Source organism: Sceloporus occidentalis, unplaced genomic scaffold (genome assembly GCF_023333645.1).
Source record: "Sceloporus occidentalis isolate IW3139 unplaced genomic scaffold, rSceOcc1.0.p SCAF_1, whole genome shotgun sequence".
NCBI classification, from domain to species: domain Eukaryota; kingdom Metazoa; phylum Chordata; class Lepidosauria; order Squamata; family Phrynosomatidae; genus Sceloporus; species Sceloporus occidentalis.
In genome coordinates, this window is record NW_028316981.1 from 247,400,383 (window position 1) to 247,423,757 (window position 23,375).

Here is a 23,375-nt window from a genome sequence, read left to right on the forward strand (position 1 = left end):
GTTATTAAAATTCTAGAATGCAATAGTAAATTTTCTCTCTCTCTCTCTCTCTCTCTCTCTCTCTCTCTCTCTCTGGTTGAAAAGGTGACATATGGTGATTAGTTTTTCATGAAACATCCATTTTGCAAGAAGGCCAACTTGTCTCAATAAGTTATTAGACTTGCTCCAGATAATCAATTTCGGCCAAGACATTGCTCTCCCCAGGAACCCAAAAGCAAATTATTTTGCTTTAAATTAATTTTCTGAATTATTTCATATAAATTTAATTAGAATTGCTAATTCTAAACTACTCAGGTTACTATACCTACATGGAATCAAGGCACAGATCTGCAAGATTTTGCCTTGATAAGCCATGGTTTACTGAATTCAAACCCCATGTTTGCATGTTTCCTCCTCCCCTTACATGCCCAAACTTCACAGAATGTTTTTGTTTTGTTATTAAACAATGACATCTTCTAATATCCAAACCAGAAAACTGGTTTATATGCAGTTATTCAAACACCAGTAAGCATGGCTGTTTTCTGGCTCTTGCAGCTCCCTCCAGACATCCTCAATTTCAGTTTTTCTGGACAAAAAAAGATAGCAAAATGCCGCTTCTGAAAACTTCTAGAATCAGCAGTTCACCTTTTATTAGATTGCATTTACCGAACTCTTTTAAAAAGAAAACAAAACACAAGTGTACCTCTGACCACCTTTTTTCTTTTGGCTCCAGGTCTGTTACAGTTGCCCATCCTTGATTTTAAACCATAGTTTAGTAGTTTAAACATGCAAGATGCAAATAAGAATAGGACTTGATTTTGCTTTTCTATAGTACAATATTTTAAAAACCAGTTTAATTTTTCAAAACAATGCTTAGTGTAATATTAGAAACAGCCTTTTTATATTTATTTATTTATTTATTTATTTATTGCTTTCATATGTTTAACACTTCTGCTCAGAAGTCAAAGCAGAGGAAGAGAAATGCAGATTTGGAACAGCAAATAATTATCAAAGTTATACTCACCAATACACCTTTAATCCAACCAAATTTGACAATTCCTTTACTATCAGCAGTATAAGTGGCAGTAGCTTCTCCACTAGGAGTTCCTTCTTCTCCATTTGCAAATCCATCCTCAAATGGCTCCTAACAATGAAAGGGGAAGGAGTGAGGGAAGGAAGAGAGAGAGAGAGATTGAGCCACTGTCTGGTTAAAGTTGCAAGCTAAGTAAACTTACTATACATTTCCACTGATGATAACAATGCCTATATTCCAGCACTCCATTTAAACTGAAGGAACAGAACCATTAATATTGTTTTCATTGCCCAGTCAAACAAAAGCAATGAGATTCGTCAAGTTAGCCTGCCATTAGAATATAGAGACAATGAATCAACTGAGCGGTTCAGAAAGCCAGCTCTTCTTGTGGTTTATCATAGTATAGATCTGAAGAAGTAAGCATCCAACATGAAGACAGGATTGAAATAAGCCAGAAGCAATGTCCTCTTTCCAAACATCACTGGATACTAACAGAGGGTCTCTGAGAAAACAACATCACCTTTTTAACAAATGAATTTTAATTATTGAGTTGTAATGGGTATGTAATATAACGTGCTATATTTTAAATCTTTAAATGAAGCTGTGAATATGTTTTATTGTTTTAAACAATAATATGGTGCACCCACACCATACGCAGGTGCGCCATACATGGTTTAATCTTATGCTGAAGCCACACAATGGAAACAGCAATGGCACGTACACCATGTGCACGAGCCCCATTGTTTTCAATAGGGCTTCAGCATACACGGTATTTCCCTTACGTGGGTGTATGTGTCTGGAATGGATCCCATGTAAGGGAAGGGCTGACTGCACTGCTATTTAATTCTCTATTTTAACTTTTGCAATCAATGTTTTAGCTATAATTGTTTTTTGAACTATTGTAAGCTGCCTTGGATCCCATTAGGGAAAAAGGCCTTGATTTCTGTAATGCGCTCTACAAGGGGCTACCCTTGTACCAAGTTCGGAAGCTTCAATTAGTACAAAACGCGGTAGCCAGATTGGTCACTGGTTCTTCGAAATTTGACCATATAACACCTATTTTGAAAGATCTTCATTGACTACCTATTAGCTTCCGGGCGCATTACAAGGTGTTGGTTATCACCTATAAAGCCCTACATGGCCTGGGCCCGAGTTACTTAAAGGAACGCCTCTCCTTGTATAATCCACTCCACACTCTCAGAACCTCTGGGAAAAATCTGCTGGAAGCACATCCAACCAGATTGGTCTCAACCTCCCAAAGAACCTTTACCTCAGTGGCTCCTATACTATGGAACAACCTCCCGGAAGAGATCCGTCTTATTACCTCTTTGGAGGGTTTCAAGAGGGCAATTAAGTCAGATCTCTTCCGGCAAGCCTATCCACCCAATCTTCTGTAACGACATCATTCACTCTGCTATCCAGGATCAGAACATTTCATCTAAAAAAGTGACTGCATTGTTTTTAATTGTTTTAATGTTTGAAATTATTTTTTTCTTGTATTTTATTGTTACTGTTAGATTGTAATCCCGCCTCAATCCATCCGGGAGAGGTGGGAAAACACAAATAAATAATAATAATAATAATAATAATAATAATAATAATAATAATTAATGCAACAAGTAAATAAATAGTCTTCGTTTCATCCCCACCACCTACATACTTAAATTTGAAACTAGGAAGCGGTGTCCTGGCGGTGATAGTAGGGCTTGGGAGCACGCACCAACTGCATGCTCCCAAGCCCTATGATATGTAGGGCAACACCATTACTGAGCGGCACCACCCACACCGGGGGGGGGGTGTAGATGACGTGTGGGCGTCTGAGCACCCATATGTCTCTTAGAGGAAGTGGCGTCATTCGCAGCAAAAAGGAGCCGCTCTAAGCAGCTCCTTTTTTGCTGCGTAGCTTTGCTGGGCTGTTTGGTTGCTGCGGCAATGCTGCGCAGCAAAGAGGGGCAGCGTTTCACCACCAATGTGTACCGGGCCTCTGTTAACAAAATATAACAACATATATGGCATAAAACAAATAAATACATTAATAATTTTAACAAACTTAACTAGTGTCTTGCAATTCTGTCCAATATGGAAAGTTACTTCAGTAACACTGAGCACTGCCATAAAGTTAAAATGGCTAATTTCTCGCATAACAGATTGAGTTCCCTATGTGCATTCAGGGGCACTGGTCCTATTCTGAGATGCTTGGACACAAAGGAAGTTAGAAATTCTTAATAGGCTCTATTATTCAAAAAAAAAAAAAAAAAAAAGCAGCAAAATATCTTTCCACTCTTGTTACAAGGGTTTGTACAAATTATCACAACCCAGTGCAAGGCAAAAACTGTCTCTTTATGATGTGTGCCAAATTTTAAAGTCACTGACCATTATGCTTACCTTCATTTTATCTCTGTTAGCCTAGGACAAGCTTTCCCTTATTAATGGCTTACTACAAAGACAAAGCAAACTATTCTTTAGTTCCCTGTCCCTGTCCTTTACTGAGAGGGTGGATGAGAGAGAAGATTCTGCTGTTGTTACATACGCTTGTCACATTTCTGGACCTGAACTTCATCTTTGGATTATTATCTTTTTCTTCAAAAGTTTCTTAAGTGTACCACTAATTCAATAAAGTCTACAGTGCAACTTTTATTAGAACAATCACTAACCCTGGATACACCTATAAAATTAATAATGTATAGGGATCCGGTGCCAGAAGCACCTAAGAAACAGTGCTTACTACTACTTTATAGGGAAGGATAAAAGGATATATTTGGAACAAAGTTTCCTAACATCTTTTTACATACAATTAACCCTTCATATCTACAGGTTCTTCATCCACAGATTCCACCATCCATTCTTTGAAAGTATTTTCATTCTCTCTCTCTCTCTCTACCAAAATACAAACTTGATTTTGCCGTTTGATTTAAGGGACACCACTTTACTACCCCATTTCATATAGTGGAAAACCCAGGGATTTTGATTTTCATGGGGGTTCTCGAACGAAACCACAGGAGACACCAAGGGCCCTCTGCTTTCCAGTGAAGAGTTTGAGGGACTAGATATTCTGGTGTCTTTGGACTCTCTCACACATATACTGTAATTCTGGTAGGCATGCAGTTTATTTTAGCTGCAGTTCTGTACCAAACTATCCAGACGTTCCAACTGAATTCAGTAGTTTACTGCTGTGTAGACATGCAACACTTGTAGACTAACATAATTGTTGATGTGCTGAGCAAACCCTGTAAGCTACCCTTAATAAAAATTAATATAAAGTCCAGCTGAAATCATCTATAACTCAGTGGGGGAATGGTTTGGGTTTCATAAAATGAGGGTGGCTTAAAGAGGTCACAGTCATGTTTCTCAAAAGCTTCACTATTGATAACTTTTACTATTATGTCTACTAAGCAGTTTAGCATATTGTTCTGTTTTAAGTATTTGCATTGTTTATGAAAAAGTGTGTGCACAATCAAAGAAATTTATCAGCTATCTTATCAGAAATTTGTCAATCAATTCTTTTATATTTATATTTGAAAAAGTTACTGGAGCAAGTAGAAAGTGGATGCTTGCCAACAAAATAAAAATTGAAGCATTATGCATTTTCTAAGAGTGTGACAAATTTCACAAAGATTATGCAATGGATACACTACTTTTTACAAATTATTAACATTATGTATTATAGCAGATACTGGAACTCTTCATGTACACAATTACTTAATATAAAAGCAGGAGTTAACTTTGTTTTTTTAAGTACCAATCCCTTTCCAAAAGGACTTGCCTCCCACACCTCATTTTAGTTACAAGTGCCAATCAAAACTTGTGAAAACTGTAGGTTGACCTCTCTTAACTATGCATATAGCAGGGTAGCTTGAGAGAGATGTCCTCTTGTAAAGACCCACAGTGCTGAATTATTCACATTTAGTCAATTGTTGTTGTGTGCCTTCAAGGTGTGTCCAATTTATGGTGACCCTAAGGTTTGCCATTGCCTTCCTCTGAGGCCAAGAGTGTGTGACTTGCCCAAGGTCACCTGGTGGGCTTCCACTGCCAAGCAGGGATTTGATCAACACTCAAACCACTATGTCATGCTGGCTCTCATTAAAGGAACCAAATCCGTCTGATATTGTAAAATAAGTAGGATCAGCCCTGGTTGTTACCTGGATGCGAGATGGCCAACAAATACCAGGTGCCATAGACTATATTTGATATGAAGGAACTGGCAGAATCCCACCTGAGTATACCTTGTCTAAGAAAACCCTATGAAATTCATGGGCTTGCCATATGACAACAGGTGACTTGAAGGCACATACATTTTTTCAATGCACATCACAGACGTCCATATAAAACAAAAGTTAAAAAATTATGTTGCTTGAGAATCTTGTAATGTGCCTTTCTCTCCTCAATAAGCTATGTTCCCACCCACCAGCAACAACATGAAGAGCACTGGCAGCCACAGCAGTGATAATGTGAAAGATCATCACTTTAATAAACAAATCAAACTCCCAGACTCCAAAATGGAAAACTGTTTGAAAATTGGGAGGGGAGTACTGACAGAGTAGAATCATAGAGTTGGAAGAGACCACAAGGGCCATCCAGTCCAACCCCCTGCTATGCAGGAAGTCTAAGTCAAAGCATCCCCGACAGATGGCCATCCAGCCTCTGCTTAAAGACCTCCAAGGGGGAAGACTCCACTACACTTCGAGGGAGTGTGTTCCACTGTCAAACAGCCCTTACTGTCAGGAAGTTCTTCCTAATGTTGAGGTGGAATCTCTTTTCCTGTAGCTTGCATCCATTGTTCCAGGTCCCAGTCTCTGGAGCAGCAGAAAACAAGGCACCTCCCTCCTCAATATGACACCCCTTCAAGTATTTAAACTTGAAACAGAGCCAAATTTGTTCAAGTGCTTTTAGATTCAGTCAAGTTTATTTCAGTACTGGGACATGGAATCATGTTTAGAGGGCATGACAGGGTACCACTTACTGGTTTCTACTTCATTAACTTGCCGGTTAACTTGCAGCTAATGAGTTGGATCTAGATTTAGTCACATCCAAAAATAAATCATTAAGGCTCACAATCATTAAGTTAAAATTTAAGTCTCACTGATTGACATGGATCTACTCTAAATATGCCTAATCTGGACACACTTCAGTATACTTCTTTTTGTAAAATACAGAATATTTTCAGCAAATTTGTCATGTGCTTACTGTCAGAGTGTTGCCCGGGGGGGGGGGGATGCCTCCCACACAACAACTGCTATTCATGAGAATTAAACTATTAAAAATAAGCTCTGATGCTCTTCAGTTTTCTATCTAGATGAGGATGCAATGAATCAAGATGCTGAAGAAGCTGCCTAGCCTTGCAATTAAGAGTAACAATTTTCTCTGTCTATGTACCTTTAAGTCATCTATGACTTATGGGGACCTCATGAATTTCATAAGGTTTTTTTAGGGAAGAACTCAGAGGAGGATTTGCCAGTTCCTTCCCAGGAAATGTAGCCTACAGCACCCTGTCTTATAATGTTTGTATAATGCATGCTTTCAACATTAAAAGACTGTAAGGTTGAGTATCCCTTATTTGAAATGCTTGGGACCAGAACTGTTTCAGATTTAATATTGTTCAGGATTCTGGAATATTTGCATATACATGAAGTATCTTGGAGATGGGACCCATGTGTAAACATGACATTAATTTTATATACACTTCACACGCATAGCCAAAAGTTAACTTTATACCAGTGGTTCTCAACCTTCCTAATGCTGCGACCTTTTAATACAGTTCCTCATGTTGTGGTGACCCCCAACCATAAAATTATTTTCAGTGCTACTTTATAATATGTGTTTTCCAATGGTCATAGGCGATCCCTGTGAAAGGGTCGTTCGACCCCCAAAGGGGTTGCAACCCACAGGTTGAGAACCACTGCTTTATACAATATTTAAATAATTTTGCGCATGAGACAAAGTTTAAGTATCCTGAACCATCAGAAAACCAAAGTATCACTGTGTCAGCCGCTCATGGAATAGATTTTGGAGCATTCTGGATTTCTGAATAAGTGATACTCAACCCATATAAAAGCTAATGGGCTAAGGCAAAGAGATAAGAAGATGAGTGGTCACATCCAAGTTCTCCTTCTACTAGTTCTTCTATGAAATGCATATACATCTGATAAAAAAAGTGAGAATCATACTGAAATTGTCTCTCCTGGCACAAAAGGGTTAGAGCTCATTCAGCATACTAAAACAAGAGAAAATCTCAAGGCAATGAATGGATCCTCTGCTACCAGGCACACAAGAACTCTAAGTACAAAAGCAACAGCATTTCTGGCAGGATAGGTGTGTGTCTGCAGCCATGATCAACATTAACCCACCAGATTCAGAAAACCTTTGTACCATAAAGCCTTCCAATGGGCATTATAGTAAATGTATGTGCTAGTTCCAAAGAATCATGGCCACTGAAGCAAAACATAATGAACCAAGAAATTATACATTGATATTTGAAAAATCAGTGACTTTTTTATCATTATTAGCTACGGGATAGAACAGGGGTCGGCAACCTCCGGCCCGCGGAGGCCTGCCGACCGGCCCCTGCCTGCTGTTGCTGCTGCCGCCGCTGCCCATCACAGCTTTTCGCCGCTCTGGGCGCCGCCATTTTGGGCAAAAAAATGGCGGCGCCCAGAGCAGCAAAAAGCCGCGACGGGTGGCCGCGGCGGTGGCGGGCCTCTAGGAGGCCCGCCGCCGTCTCTGGGGCCCTCCAGGAGGGCTCCGAGGGCGGCAGGGGGCCTCTGGGGGGCCCTTTGCCGTCTCTGGGGCCCTCCAGGAGTGCTCCGAGGGCGGCAGGGGGCCTCTGGGGGGCCCTTTGCCGTCTCTGGAGCCCTCCAGGAGGGCTCCGGCGGCGGCATGGGGCCTCTGGGAGGCCCGGTGCCGTCGCTGGGGCCCCCACCAGCTTTTTTGCCGGTCTCTGACGGGGCCTGGGGCCCCGTCAGGGGCCAGCAAAGATGGGGAGGCCTGGCCCCTGGAGGGTGGAAGCTCCGCCCCCGGCATGCAGCCCCACCCCTGGAGGGTGGAAGCTCCACCCCCTGGCACACGGCCCCGCCCCGGAGGGTGGAAGCTCCACCCCAGCACACGGCCCCACCCCGGAGGGTGGAAGCTCCACCCCCGGCACGTGGCCCCGCCCAGAGGGTTGAAGCTCCACCCCCGGCTTCGGCCCCCCAGTCGCCTGAGGGACAGCAACCCGGCCCCCGACTCAAAAAGGTTGCCTACCCCTGGGATAGAAAGATAGTAAGTTTTTATGAGCCATCAAGTTAATATTTCAACAACTGACCTTATCTAATCTGACACACCATACTTGCACATATGTATTGTAGGATTCTCAAATAATATAAGCACAGCCTTGGCAAGCATTTCTCTGCCATTTGCAAACTGAAGCACACCCCTCCCCAACTCATGCAGAACTACAGGTAACATGTACTTTAAAGAGTCCACTTAGAACTACATTAAAACCAAGAGAGAAGCTATGAGTAAAGGTTTTTGGGAAATTATGCCTTCTGTCTTTGGGAGAAATGTGGGAAAGGTTTACTTTTAGCAAGAAGGAAAGCCAAGACATTATCATTTTCCTCATTTCAGATTCTTTTGCAAATTATAAAGGAAAAAAGCAAGAAAATATCAGAGCTAAAGGTAAAATTAATTTACTTAATCTCAGTCTAAGGTTATGAGTCATCACCATTCATTCTTGTAAATATAACACTGGACTGTAAGGTATGGGACCACAGTTTTCTCTGTGGCTAGCACATACCGTATGGATATTCCCACTCTATCCTTGTGATGCCAGGTGCCAGTACAATATTTAGTTATCATAATCAAGCCCAGTACAACTGTATGATTAGAATACATTATGCACAAAAACTACAACTTTATAAAGGGGAGAAAACTCAAAAATTTTCTATTAATTCCTTAAACTATTAAGAACAAGGACACAATGGGCTGGATGAGGGAAAATAGACTCAGCCTGAATCCAGAGAAAACGGAAGTACTTGTGATAGGTTCCCCTAGTCCAGGGATGGAAATTTTTCCACCTGTCCTGAACGGGGTCACGCTCCCTGTAAAGGACACTGTTCGCAGTCTGGGGGTGCTTCTGGACTCGTCGCTCCACCTAACCTCTCAGGTGGATGCGACAGTTAGAGGCGCCTGTTATCAGCTTCGGCTGATACGCCAGCTGTGACCCTACCTGGGCCGGAGGGACCTTGAAACAGTGGTACACGCACTGGTAACCTCTCGACTCGATTTCTGTAATGCGCTCTACATGGGGCAACCCTTGTACCAAACTCGGAAGCTTCAATTGGTTCCGAATATGGCAGCTAGACTGGTTACTGGCACCCCCAGAGCCAGTCATATAACACTGGTATTGAAAGATCTACACTGGCTGCCAATCTGCTTCCGGGCGCAATACAAGGTGCTGGTTATAACCTATAAAGCCCTAAATGGCTTGGGCCCAGGGTACTTGGAGGACCGCCTCTCCCCATACAATCCGCCCCGCACTCTCCGGCCGGGTGGGAAACAGCTTTTGAGAGTTCCTGACACTAAATACGTGTTGTCTGCACATAGGGCTTTTCCTGCTTCGGCCCCGCAGGCTTGGAACTCTCTCCCTGGCGAGCTCCGCTCAGCCCCCTCCCTGGAGTCTTTCAGGAAAAATCTAAAGACTCACCTTTTCCGTCTTGCTTTCCCCCATGTTCCTTAGTTCCACTCTTCTCCTTTTATGCTGCTGTAGTGTAATGGATGTCCTTGGTGCTATTAGTTTTAACTGTTTTAAAGATGATTGAATGATGGATATTTTATCGCTTGTATTTTACTGTTTAATACAGGGGGATTTCTTTTTATTGGAGTTTGCTGTTTTTGTATTATTAACTGATTGCAAACCGCTGTGATCATGGGAATAGCGGTATATAAATAAAGATTCATTCAGATTCATTCATTCATTCACAATATATCTGACTATGCACATACTTTCCAGCTACTCCAACATGCACATTTTCCTGCTTCCCTTTTATCCTAGTCCAGTCACTTAGGAGCCTCCAATAGCTCTGGAAAGGAGCTACACACAGGTCAACCATTGGTCATTTGGCTTCCAAAACAGATACAGGATATGCCACCCCTCCCTCTGCTGTTTATACTGATATGGGGGGTGGGGGTGGCATTAAGTGTTTACAGTGCTCAAGTGGCCCCATCTTGTCCACTCTAGGGCAATGTTAGTTAAAGTGGTGACCCATGGACTAGAGCCAGCCTGCAAGCCATCAGCTACTGGTCCCTGGAGAGTATTCCAAGAAAGAAACAAAAAATTATTCAGTGGGCACAAATCTGGTACCAGGCCCAGTCACGTTAAGGGAAGAAATTACTGATCTCCCATATCAAATAGCTGAAGAAGCATTGCTCCAGGGGACTCTAGAGACTCCCATTTCAATGATTTAGCAGTTTCCTTCTCTAGCTCTTATCTGTAATGGAGATTATGTATTCTCTTTTCTATTCAAGCTTTCTGATGGAAGACAAAGGAAAGAGATAGCAGGTAATGGTGAAGTGTGGGCCCGTAATACTTCCTTACAAAGCTCAAGATAAAGGGCCATCAGCATGCCATGACTAACATGCTTTAATGGCACAGTACTGAGCTCCCCTGGTTTTGCATGAGAAGTTCTATTTGCCGTTTTGTAAACATGTCAGCTTTGCTATTCCATTTGTCTTATGATTTAGTTGCTATGGAAAACTTCTCATATTTTATTTTATACAGGAAGTCCAGTATGGTAAAAAGCACCCATGGACTGGCTTTCCTGTGTCTCTTCTGACAGAGAAAGCTAAATATCTCACAAAACTACAAATCCCAGAATTCCACAGCACTGAGCCATGGCAGTTAAACCAATGTCACACTGCATTATTTTGGCAGTGCAGATTAGACCTTAATGGGAAAAACAGTTTCATACTGTGTCCATGGAGTTTATCAGACAAGGGAAATTGGAAGTATAATCCAATGGCAATCTGAACACAATCATGGGATTTAACATTATTGCGTGATAACCCACTACACGCAAATTCGGACAATGGGAAATCAGTCCAAACGCAATCATGTGGTTTCACGTTATTGTGTGATAGACTGCCACATGCAAATTCGGGCAATGGCATGCTATTTTCAGGCAATGAGAAGCCAGTTCGAACACAATGCGTGTTCACGTAATTGCGCTAAACTAGCGACTTTAAGTGAATGCGTTCTGGCCCCACTTTCTTTTCATTCAAATTTAAAAGAAATTCCTCCCATTTGATAAACTCCCATGACTCTTAACCTAAGGGTAATTGCTTCATTTGTACCAATGCCCCCACCACTCTACATGCTCTTCCAACTAGGAACACTTTCCTACTCATAAGTAACCTGTTTTTGTAATGACATTTACTCATTTATCTACTCATTTCAGAACTATAGAACTGGTAATAGACATAAACTTTATTTTCCTGAAGAAAAATGTTAATTGTTGAACCCTTCTTGTAATTTCTATCCATCCCTGCAACCACACTATACACAGTGAGATGGGTCCAAACTTAAGACATGTTTATAGTATGTCTACTGAAATCAATGAAACTTAGTCATTTTTAAGTTCTACAACTTCCTACCAAGTAACTCTATAGCACTGCAGTTTTTGACCAAGAGTCCTGAGTATATTGCTCTCTACAGCTAAATGTTTTAGTTTTTCGTGTCTCTAGCAAAACATTAAACGTATACCTAGCATATTTCTACATAGCTTAATGAAACCAACAGTAATTAAAACTAAACATTTTTAAAAAGAGTAATGCTTCATTACACTTTTTAAAAAACTAAACTTCTGTTTTTGAATCCTAAAATGTGCTATACACCCACATAAGATGGTTAATCAAATTCATTATATTGTCCCTAATCCAAAAATAATTTCAAATAAAATAAAAAACATAACGGATTATATCACTACAAATGTGGCATACATTCTATTGTACATGGTATGAACATTCAGCCCAGTCTAATTTGACCAGCTGAATTAAGTACTAAACTCTTTAAGCTTTCAGTCATGCAGCTCGTCGCGGGTTCACCTCATAAACTGCTGCCAGGTATCAAACTGCAAACACATCCAAAGGGCCACCCTGGTCTGCTGAAAGCGCATCATATGAAGCTGTCTTGTCTCTGTCAGACTATCAGTTCATCTGCTTCAGTATTGTGTACACAATGACTGGAAGCAGATCTCTAGGGTTGCAGAGTGGGATCTTTACCAGCCCTACCTGAACATGTCAAGGGTTGAATCTGGGACCTTCTGCAAGGAATACACTCTAAAACTGAGCTATGGCCGCACTTATCTTGGGTGTATCCACACTGAATTAAAGCAGTTTTGACACCACTTTAGCTGTCCCTGGGATTTGAGTCTGGTGAGGGGCCATAGCTCTCTGACAGACCAAGCTAGCACCTCACCAAACTGCAGATCACAAGATTCTGTAGGATAGACTCATGGTAGTTAAATGGTGTCAGACTGCTTTAACTGGTAACTGAAGGAACACATGTTCTCCATTAAAACTCTTCAGTGTTGTTTTTCTTCATGACAGCATCTTGTTCACATATAGACAGAACAGCAGTGTTATTTGGACAGCCTCTCACAATTTTAAAGATTTAGATGGGACTCAAAATGACTGCATGTCAGGTTGTTTCCTGGGGCCTTTTCACACTACACAGTTATAATATAATTATACAAGTAGAGTCTCCTTTATATGGAATTCAGAAATCTAAAATACTCCAAAATCCAAAAGTGTCCATATGGGTGGCTGAGAGAGTGAAACCTTTGCTTTCTGATGGCTCAATATACACACACTTTTTTCATGCACAAAATTATTTATAATATTATGTATAAAACATACTTAGGCTACATGTAAAAAGTATACACAAAATATAAATTTCATGTGTAGACTTGAGTCCTATCTCCAAGATAACTCATTATGTATATGCAAATATTCCAAAATCCAAAAAACTCTGAAATTCAAAATAACTCTGGCATTTCAGATAAGAGAGGCTCAACCTGTACTCCTATAAATACACATTAAATGCTATGGCTTCATCCTATTGAATGCTGGGATTTGTAGTTTAGGGAGAGGCATTTAGAATTCACATCTAGAGAACTCTAGTGCCTCACCAGTCCCAGGATTCCACAAAATGCAGCCATGGCAGTTAATATGGAATCACAGCACTATAATTATCTAGTATGAATAGGGCCATGAACACACATCAGTGGGTGACCAAGACATGATCTCTAGCTATGCCCAGGAAAAGCAAGACCAGTTAATTCAATTCAGTAGGAATAACAGCCAGCATGGTGTACCAGTTTGAGTGTTGGGCTATGACTCTGGAGAGCAGTGTTCAAATCCCTCCTTGCTCAGCTATGGAAGTCCACTGGGTAACATTTATTCAACTAGTTACTTGAGGAAACATCTCTCCCTACACAATCTGCCCCGCACTCTCAGAACATCCCGGAATAACTTATTAGAGCATCCAAAGACCAGGTTAATAACAACTTCCCAAAGAGCGTTCGCTACCATGGCCCCCAAACTATGGAATAGCTTACCGGAGGAGATCCATCTTATCATCACCTTAGATGCCTTTAAGAAGACATTTAAGACAGATCTCTTCCGGCGGGCCTACCCTCCTGACCTTCTATAAGAGATCAAAAGAAGACACTCCACTCTGAGTATGATTATATGAAATTAGATGATAATTATTTTATCAAATTAATAGTACTGTTATGATTTTATTGACTGTTTTTATATGGAATTGTATTTTTATTGATGTAATCCCACCTCGATCCGTAGGGAGAGGCGGGAAATATAAATAAAAACTATCATTATTATTACACAAAGAAAAAACCCTCTGAACAAATCTTGCCAAGAAAACCCCATGATAGGGTCAGCTTAGGGTTGTCGCATGTCGGAAACAACTTGATGGCACACAACAACAGCAAAGTAAACAAACTGCAACCTGGGAAAGAATTGGGAGAGGAAGATGGGCAAAATCTACACCTGCTCTAAACATGCAAGGAACCAGAGCATATTCAGAGATAGAAGTTAACAAATGTCATCCTGTGGGGAAAATAAGGCATTTCTTCTGTGATACCACCACAATGTCTATAAATCCAATCTCATTCTGCAACACTGTTCATTAATAAGGCTTATCATTGATCTCTTTTTAAAAAGTCATCTGTTATTTTAGTACGTTTGTATTTTATTGCTTTCTTTTTACAGTATGGCATTTTGGTGATTGTTTTAACAGAACACAGGAATAAAGTGAATAAAACACCAAAAGGAATAAGTTATGAGGGTTATGCACAGGCCAATGTACTAGTATTCTGTTTTTGTATTATCATGGTGTTAACTTACCTCCAAAGTACAAAAGTACCCTGGCTCCTCATGATGCCCTGACAATGTAACTCTGCCTTCTACAACCTAATGACCTCCAGCTGTGCTGGACTAAAACTCCCATTATCCCTAGTCAGGGAAAGTCAGGTTGGAAGGCTCACTGAATTTGAAGCTGACCTTACAAAGAACATGAGAAAGTTTAGAATGGCTACTACAGCAACAGCTCTCTAATGGATTCTGGGTGGCTTCTGTTTTGCAAGTCAATTTTCCAAACCACCAAAGACTCTTTTGCAGATATGATACAAACTTATCAGAGCTAAATATATACTATATTTATAGGATCTTAAAAAAATATTCAAAGCTATAGCTGTGTTAGTCTGTAGAATCAGTACATTGAGAGATCTTGTAGCACCTTGAGACTAATTGAAAGAAATTGGCAGCATGAGCTTTCATAGGCAATTTCTTTCTTTCAGTTAGTCTCAAGGGTGCTTCAAGATCTTCCAAGTGTAACAACACATAATAAATACTCCAGACACTGAGGATAAGAAAGTTCTCAAATATACACTACAATAGTTATACTCCTAATTTTTCTGGGAAAATACTTTTGTTGAGCATCCTGCCTCATAGTGCTCTCCAAGAAGTCCAGTCACATATGCTGCAATGTTTTTGTTACTTTTGCCTCCCATCCGACCAGATTCAAAGCTAAGCTTTATATTGTTTTAGGTCCAAAAAACACTGCAGAAATAATCCTGCCTGAGACCACTTTAACTGCCCTGGCTCAATGCTGGGGAATACTGGGAATTGTAGTTTTGTGAGACATTTAGCCTTCTCTCTTAGAGAGCTCTGGTGCCACAATAAACTACAATTCCCAGGATTCCCTACCACAGAGCCAGGGCAGTTAAAGTGATGTCAAACTGGATTATTTCTGCTGTGTGTTCTGGACCTTAGTTACTTCAGCTCTCCTAAAAACAAGACTGCAAATATTTGAACCAAAGCAAAAAAGAAATATACAGTATACTGCTCTTAAAATATGTTCAGATATTTAAACACAGCCAGTGAACTATGGAATAATGTTCTACATTATACAGGATAACACCAAAATATTATCAGTATTGTCCATTCCACATGTCAGAAACAGGTTCTTCCCCCCGCCCCAATTTAATTATACATGCTTGCAAATGGAAACAGATGTTGGACTTAAGTGAGGAACAGCACAGGACCATTATGTACGTAAAGTTAATGTACAAGTTCACTAAACCCTCCAACTTTTATAGTAATTCCTTATTAACAGTTTACAATAGTTCATCTAAAGATGTGATTATCTGACATCATTATAAACTAAGAAATCCAGTTTTTCTCCTAGAAAGATTTTTCATCATCACACTGGAAAATCCTCAATATTAACTTGGGAGTTGAGCAAAAAAGAAATTGTTAAGGAAATGGGAGTCCCAATTTAAAAATTACAGTGAATATATATGCCTGCAGGTGGATATATAAAGTAGACAGCAGGTGTACCATTTGAATTAAAATATGTAAATGAGATTTGATGAATAAAACTATGGTCCAAAACACAGTTTCAGACTGTTCTAACTGACCTGGCTCAATGTTAGGGAATTCTGGAAACTGGAAACTGTAGTTTTGTGAGACATTTAGCCATCTGAGCCACAATAAACTACAATTTCCCAGGATTCCCTAGCACTGAGCCAGGGCAGTTAAAGCGGTGTCAAACTGAATTATTTCTGCAGTATGTTTGGACCTATGTTAAGTATACTACTTTCAAGTATATGGTCACTTCTAACATGTAAAAGTGCAGGGGCAGTGCAGAGTACTTTTCTACAGGATAAATCAGGTAAAACACTAAAACCCTGAATATCAATATGTATATACAGTGTTACTAAATATAACCCTCCAATAAGGTCAGGGAATTTAAAGCCAAAGCCATCCATGTTTTTTTGTCACACTGTTTGACAATGTAGGACATTTAAATATGATCTGAAGGTTACAGCAAGAGATTAAAACAGCAGAACATATATCGAACCTTCTTGTGTGTTAACCAGTAGGAAGCCTCTTTAAAGCAAAGCCAAACCATGACTAAGGCTTAATAAAAGATGCTGTGGATGGTATAATTTAACAAGACCAGCCAATGAGATCCTAAGAAGTGGTAATGTAGCACTGATACTAAGAACCAGTAGAAATATTTAAGAGCAAATAATAATAATCATCCCTAGAGATACTCCGAAGGGTGACTTTTTAAAGCAGCATCTAAGTGTCGTGTGCAATCAATTCTATTTTTAAAAAATCTTGAAACAAGATTTCTAAGTCTTTTCCACAGACAAGTTATTTATGAATCTGAGCAGGTCCAGGAAGGCCTGTTATCTACATAGCAGTCACACATTTGGAATAAAGTGCCTCCAAGAGTGGTGGAGTCTCCTTCTTTGGAGGTTTTTAAAACACAGGCTGGATAGCCATCTCTAGAGAGTCCTGCGATTGTGTATTGCTGCATACATAGCAGGAGGTTAGACTGGATGGCCCTTGTGCTTCCTTACAACTCTATGGCACGTACAGACAGGCCAAAATAAAGCTGCTTTGGGTCACTTTGGAGGTATTCTGTTTAAATGACACACACATTTTAAGAGGCCAGAAGCTGTGCCAAAGCTGCACTCCAGTCCTTAGGACTGGAGCATGGCTTTGGCGTGGCTTCCAGCCTCTTAGGATGCATGCATCATTTAAAGTGACCCAAAGCAGCTTTATTTTGGCCTGTCTGTTTGGGCTCTATGATTCTTTGGAAGCTTTCTGTTGTTGTAACTTGTGTAGTGAAGTGAGAAACAAAAAATGATGACTTTACTTTACAATACCATCAAACACTGAAATAAATGTCTTTTTGTTGATATGGCAAACAGTTTTGTGTCCCTGAATGATCTCAGTATTGGGGGGGGGGGGGTGTTAAGTGATGCTTACTATCTACTAGGGGCATATATTTTTCTGGTCTGTCTGAAGGTGACCTTTATTGATTCTTGCATCTGGGCACTGTGAAAAATCGAGGGATGTCCTGTGTTCCCACAGCAGCCAGTTGACCTCATATGAAAAAGGACTTAAAGGAAAGGTGGCAGTAGTGAGGGTGCTGGTGGTGTGGGAGTATGAAGGTATAAACACCCCTCTGTCTTACAGAAGTTAACCACTTTTATGAGCTCTAGGTGAGAAATAGTTGTCTGTGCCTGCTGGTTTTCAGTTGCAAGTAGTCCAATGACTTTTGCAGATTTACAACCACATGTGCCATGCATATGCACATACGCATGCTTGAAACCATAGAGAACACAGGTAATGCAAGGAAAAATGAGAGAGAGAGAGAGAACAGAATTTGATATATGTATCTGACAAAAGCCAAGTTCGTGCTGAAAGAATGAGTGAAGTGGAAGGGCATGAGTTTAGCAGCTGCTAGTTAGAGCTAATCTAGACTTGGCTGCCCACGAAGGTGGACAGTCTTTTATCCAGTTCCGTACCACCAGCACAGCTTTGCATTATTAGCCACATACAACAGGGCTGCCAGACGCTCCCTGCTTTGAGACAGATCTGTTTTTAAAAGGTCCTGAAGGTTTACAGACTGCCATACAAATAGGCCTACTCCTTTGGTTTGCATGCAGGACGGCGACAGCAGCTACAGGAGTGAAATCTGATGCAAGGGAGGCCACTATCCCAAATTCAAGTCAGGATCCACAGCAGCAGAAGCAGCCATGGTACCAGCATCTGAGGAGGCCAAGACTAGCTCAAGCACAGGGCACCTCTGGTACTCTCTGTGTTTTGCTCCATCCCCTGGTACAAGAAGCCGCCTGGGGAAATAGGCATTCAGTTAAAGGGCAGGACTGGCACCTTATGGGGAAAGCCATGGTTTATTCTGGTTCCTCTCATGAGTCTCTAATCTTTCTGCAACCAGCCCCTGCAGACACCAGAAAGAAAAAGGCAGGAAATCTCAGGGTTGCAAAGCCTTTCAGCCAAGGTCCAAAACACACTGCAGAAATAATCCAGTTTGAGACCGCTTTAACTACCCTGGCTCAGTGCTAAGGAAGCCTGGGAATTGTAGTTTCTTGTGGCACCAGAGCTCTCAAACAGAGAAGGCTCAATGTCTCACAAAACTGGTTCCCAGAATTCCCTAGCCATGAGCCAGGGCAGTTAAAGCCGTCTCAAACTCGATTATTATTTCTGCAGTATGTATCTCCCAGAATTCCACAGACTGGAGCCGTGGCGGCTCAAGTGGAATCAACCTAGATTATTTATGCAGTGTGGATGCAGTTGCAAGTCCCTGATGCAAGAAGGGTGACCTGGGCTGTATCCACGCTGCAGAAATAATCCAGGTTGACACCGGTTTAATTGCCCTGGCTCAATGGTATGGCACTCTATGGCTCCACTCTGGAGCCACTACAAACTACACCTCCCAGAATTCCACAGACTGGAGCCATGGCAGCCAAGTGGCGTCAACCCAGATTACTTGTGCAGTGCGGATGCAGCCTCAGTCCTTGATGCAGGGAGGGTGACCAGGGCTGTATACACACTGCAGAGATAATCCGGTTTGACACCGGTTTAGCTGCCTTGGCTCAATGCTGTGGCATTTTAGGAACTGGAAGTCTGCAGTGGCCCTAAAGCGGAGCCATAGAATGCCATAACATTGAGCCAGAGCAATTAAGCTGGTGTCAATCCAGATTGTATCTGCAGTGTGGATGCAGCCCTAGTCAGCCTTCCTGCATCAGGAACTGACTGCAGAAACAATGCTGGTTGAAGCCACTTAGGCTCCAGGCTGTGGAATTCTGGGAGCTGGATTTTGTTGTGGGCCCACAACAAACTCCAACTCCCAGAATCCCCCAGTCTTGAGCCAAGACACATTTAAAGCGGTATTAAACCGGGTTATCTCTCCAATGGTGTGATAATGTGGCGGGGATAACCCCGGCGCTTCACCTTGTCGAGCTCGTCGTGCAGCTCCGCGAGGCTGGGGCGGATGAGCTTCTCCCCGAGGCCGGCGGCGGTGTGGCGGTAGTAGTCTATGCGGGGCACGGCGTCGATGGTGTTGTGGCCGAAGGTGCGCATGTAGTAGGTGTTGGTGTGAGTATCGTAGTAGTAGTGCGGGTGGGAGGAGCCCGAGTGCAGGCTCCCGCCGTCGCCGCCGTTCTGGAAGCTGACATTGCCGCCCTCCAGGGCCACGTCCTCCTCGCCTTCATCGTCGCCCGCGGAGGGGTCCACAAAGTTCACCCGGAACCGGCCCTTGGCTTCCTCGCTGCCCTTCGCCTCCGAGGGGGCTCTCGGCCCATCCTCGCCCTCCTCCTTGGCGGCTTTCTCGGCCACAAGGTCCACCTGGAAGCGGCTCTGGCTGGGCGTCGGACCCAGCGGGCGCCCCAAACAAACGCCGCCGCCGCCGCCGCCGTCGCCTTCGCCGCCACCTAGCACTCCTTCGCCGGCCTCCTCGGCCCCGGCGCTTCCTCCTTCCCTGCTGGGCTTCAGCCTCGGAGGCGAGCCGGAGCGAGGAGGAAGCGGCTTCCCCTCCATGGCTGCGGCTGCGCTGCTGCTTCAGCCAGGCGCTTTAAACGGAGCCGGCGAGGCGATGCGATGCGGTGCCGCACTCCTCCTCCTCCTCCTCCTCCTTCTCTTGCGGGGAAAGAGGGAGGGCCTGAGGGAGGCAACCGCCCTGCCTTCGCCGCCTCCTTCTTCCCTCCCAGGACGAGGAGGAGGATGCTCCCCAAAGAGCGCGGCGAGGAGAGGCTCCTCCTCAGCCTCCGGTTCTTTCCTTCCTTCCTCCCTTCAATCAATGGAGGAGGAGGAGGACGAAGGCATTATTACTACTAGTAGTAGTATTTTGACGAAAAACCGGCGCGACTCGTGTCTCTGGCTGAGGCGGCTGCGTCCACACGTTACGACGGACGGAGAGACACGTCAATTTCCCGGCGCTTCTCTTTGGCCTCCTTCATGCATAAGGGGCGGGTGGAGGAGCGGAGCCGGCTCGCCTTCTCCTTCTCCTCCTTCTCTCTGAGGGGAACGCGGCACGCGAAGCCGGCGAGAGAGAGAGAGAGAGAGAGCCTGCCCTCTCAGCCAATCCGGGAGCGGGCCTTTTTAAAGCATCCGCCGCCACGCAAGAAGAGGAGGCCGGCTTCCATCCTAAGGGAGGGAGGGCCTTGTCTTGCGCTAGGCCTTCAGGGCGGGACTGAGTGGCCTCCTCCTCCTCCTCCTCCTCAGGCGCGGCGTCGAGTGAGGAGGAGGCCCGCTCGCTCGCTCGCTCGCTCCTTTCCCCGCTTTTGGCCTGGAGGGAGGCGGCAATAATAGGTCCCTTTTTCCCCACACGCGCTTCCGACTCGGCCTTAGGAAAGAGGGAGACACGGAAACAGCCCCCGCAGCCGCCTTTCCCTCATGGGCAGCATGGCCACACGCGTCCTCCATTTCAGCCTCCTGCCCGGGAGGAATCCCCAAACGCCCTCCATTTTGTGCAGGGCCAAGACGCATGGCTTCCCTTGCTCACAGGGTGACCAGGCACGTCCTCCTTTTCCAGGACACATCCTCCATTTCAGCCTTCTGTCCAGGAGGAATCCCCAAATGCCCTCCATTTGGATTCCGAGCTTTCCCTGCTCACAGGGCGAACAGACACGTCCTCCACTTCTTCAGTCTCCTGCCCAGGAGGGATTCCACAACGCCCTCCATTTTGAGCGCGGCTGAGAAGCATGAATTTACATTCCCACGAGTGTTGTTAGCTTTTCTTTGGTCGCTTTTCCTTGAGTGTCCTCCATTTTAACAGTGCCTTGTCCTCCTCCTCGGCGGTGAGGGCGCCTGGTCACCCTGTTCCAGGGCTGCTGTTTCTCACTCTGATCTGCACTGCAGAAATAATACAGTTTGACACCGCTTTAACTGCCCTGGCTGAATGCTATGGAATCATGGGGATTGTAGTTCGTGAGGGCAGCAGAGCTCTCTTAACAGAACAGAGAATTACCCACAGAACTAAAAGAAACAAAAACAGGATTCCTTACCATTGAGCCAAGACAGTTAAAGCAGTGTCAAGCTGCATTATTCCTGCAGTGCAGATTAGGTCCTCAAAGGGCTGCCGCCTCCTCACTTCCAAAGGAAGACGATAAGGCACCTTTAAAATGGCGGGCAGTCAAGGGAAAATGAGGATACAGTACTGCCAAATGAAAGCTCAAAACACTCACAGAAGTATAAATTCATGCTTCTCAGTTGTGCTCGAAATGGAGGGCATTTGGGGATTCCTCCGGGACAGAAGGCTGAAATTGAGAAAGTATCCTGGAAAAGGAGGACATGCGAAGAGAAGCCCAGACAGAGTCCATGGTGCTTGTTAGCCCTGACCAAAATGGAGGGCATCTGGGGATTCCTCCTGGGCAGAAGGCTAAAATGGAGGATGTGTCTGGACACCTGTGAGGAGGGAGACCCATGCTTCTTAGCCCTGCTCACAATAGAGGGCATATTTATTTATTTATTGTATTTATACCCCACTCTTCAGCCCTAAAGGCTCTCAGAGCGGCTTACAAATAGTTATTCAGATGTCTAAAAATACACGACACGACACAAAAGGAGAAGGGAATGATGGTGGGGAAGAGGATCAAGTCCAGTGGTTCTTCTCTCCCTCTGAGGCCTGGAACCAAGGCAGATGGACTGGAGGGAGAGCCCTTCTTGCTCTGGCTGGCCCTGAGGGAGTTGGGCCTGACTGAAATAGAGAGGTTTCTTGGAAAAGGAGGATGAGTGGTTGGCCTGCTCCCTCCGCCAGCTTTCCTCCAAAGAAGGGGCCTGTCTGGAAGTTTGCTGGGCCCAGCTCTAAGGAGGTTTCACGAGGAGCTGTGCAGGTGCAGTTGAGGCTGTCGCAAGGCTGGCCACAGTTTTGCACCTTGAAAGCAGAGCGGGTTTACTGTCAAGGAAACACATGCCTGGAGGCCCTTGTTGTGGTTCTGAGGCACCAAATGCTGCGGGTGGACTTGCCTTGCAGGTAGCCAAGGAGTAGCGAAGGGCAGGGAAGGTGTTGGTCCAATTATGTGGTGTTTTGTGTGCCTCCAAGTTTTTTTGACCAGGGTAACCAGACCTCCTCCTTTTCCAAGACCTGTCCTACATTTCAGCCATCTGCCCAGGACAGGGTGACCAGATGTACTCATCGCAAAGGACCACAAGGCGCCATAAAATGTAGGACGTTCAATAGAAACAGGTAATTTCATGCATCGTAGTCAGGCTTCAGAGGGAAGACATTTTGGAATCCCTCCTGGACAGAAGGTTGGAATGAAGGACAGGTCCTGGAAAAGGAGGATGTGTCTGGTCACTGTGGTCTAGGAGGAATTTCAAAATGTCTTTCATTTTGAGTATGACTAAGAAGCATGCATTTAACATTTATATGAGTGTTTTTTTAACATTAATTTGGTCTTGTCCTACATTTTTTCTGGAATGCCCTCAATTTTGCTGTGCCTAGTAGTTTTCCTTTGTGGTTAGGATATCTGATCCCCCTGTTTTTGACTTACGTTGGCCCTAAGGTGAACCTATCCTAGGGTTTGCTTGAAAAGATTTCTTCAGAGGAGGTTGCCATGGCCATCCTCTGAGGCTGAGAGGGTGACTTTCCCAGGGTCACCCAGTGGGTTTTGTGGCCGCGCCAGGGATCGAATCCTGATCTCCAGAATCATGGTCAAGCACTCAGACTGCTACACCACATTGGTAGCTTGCAACATGTATTTTGTGCATTTGGACTGGTCCCATAAAGGGATCACTGTTTTGTGGTGTTATTTGGGTGTTACTGCACTAGGGTAGCAGCAGCTTGCATGGATTACGGGAAAGGCTTTATCGGAATGAACCCCATATACCTTTATATATACCTTTCTTCTGGGATGCTTAATGTTAAAGAAGGGTAAAAATGATGGCCCAAACTTTAAAATACCTCACATAGGCTGAATGCTACAAATTGTAAAAGAAATTATGACTGGGTAGTATCACTGCCACTCAAACATGATACCTATAAAAACCAGTTGAC

The 23,375-nt window shown here is 43.5% G+C and overlaps 1 protein-coding gene across 2 annotated transcripts in view; it reads right to left on the reverse strand.

Annotated features, from left to right (window-relative positions):
- Positions 1 to 20,087, reverse strand: part of SLC12A2 (solute carrier family 12 member 2) — a 74,486-nt gene extending 54,399 nt beyond the window's left edge. The window contains exons 1-2 of one of the 2 annotated variants that reach the window (XM_089491339.1): positions 19,334 to 20,087; positions 1,004 to 1,123 (exon numbers count right to left, since the gene is read on the reverse strand). In XM_089491339.1, the coding sequence (XP_089347465.1) occupies positions 1,004 to 1,123; positions 19,334 to 19,918 (705 nt within the window). In that variant the 5' untranslated portion in view covers positions 19,919 to 20,087. The remainder of the gene's footprint in view (positions 1 to 1,003; positions 1,124 to 19,333) is intronic. The other variant, XM_089491336.1, reaches the window with a different exon arrangement.
- Positions 20,088 to 23,375: the final 3,288 nt, after the last annotated feature.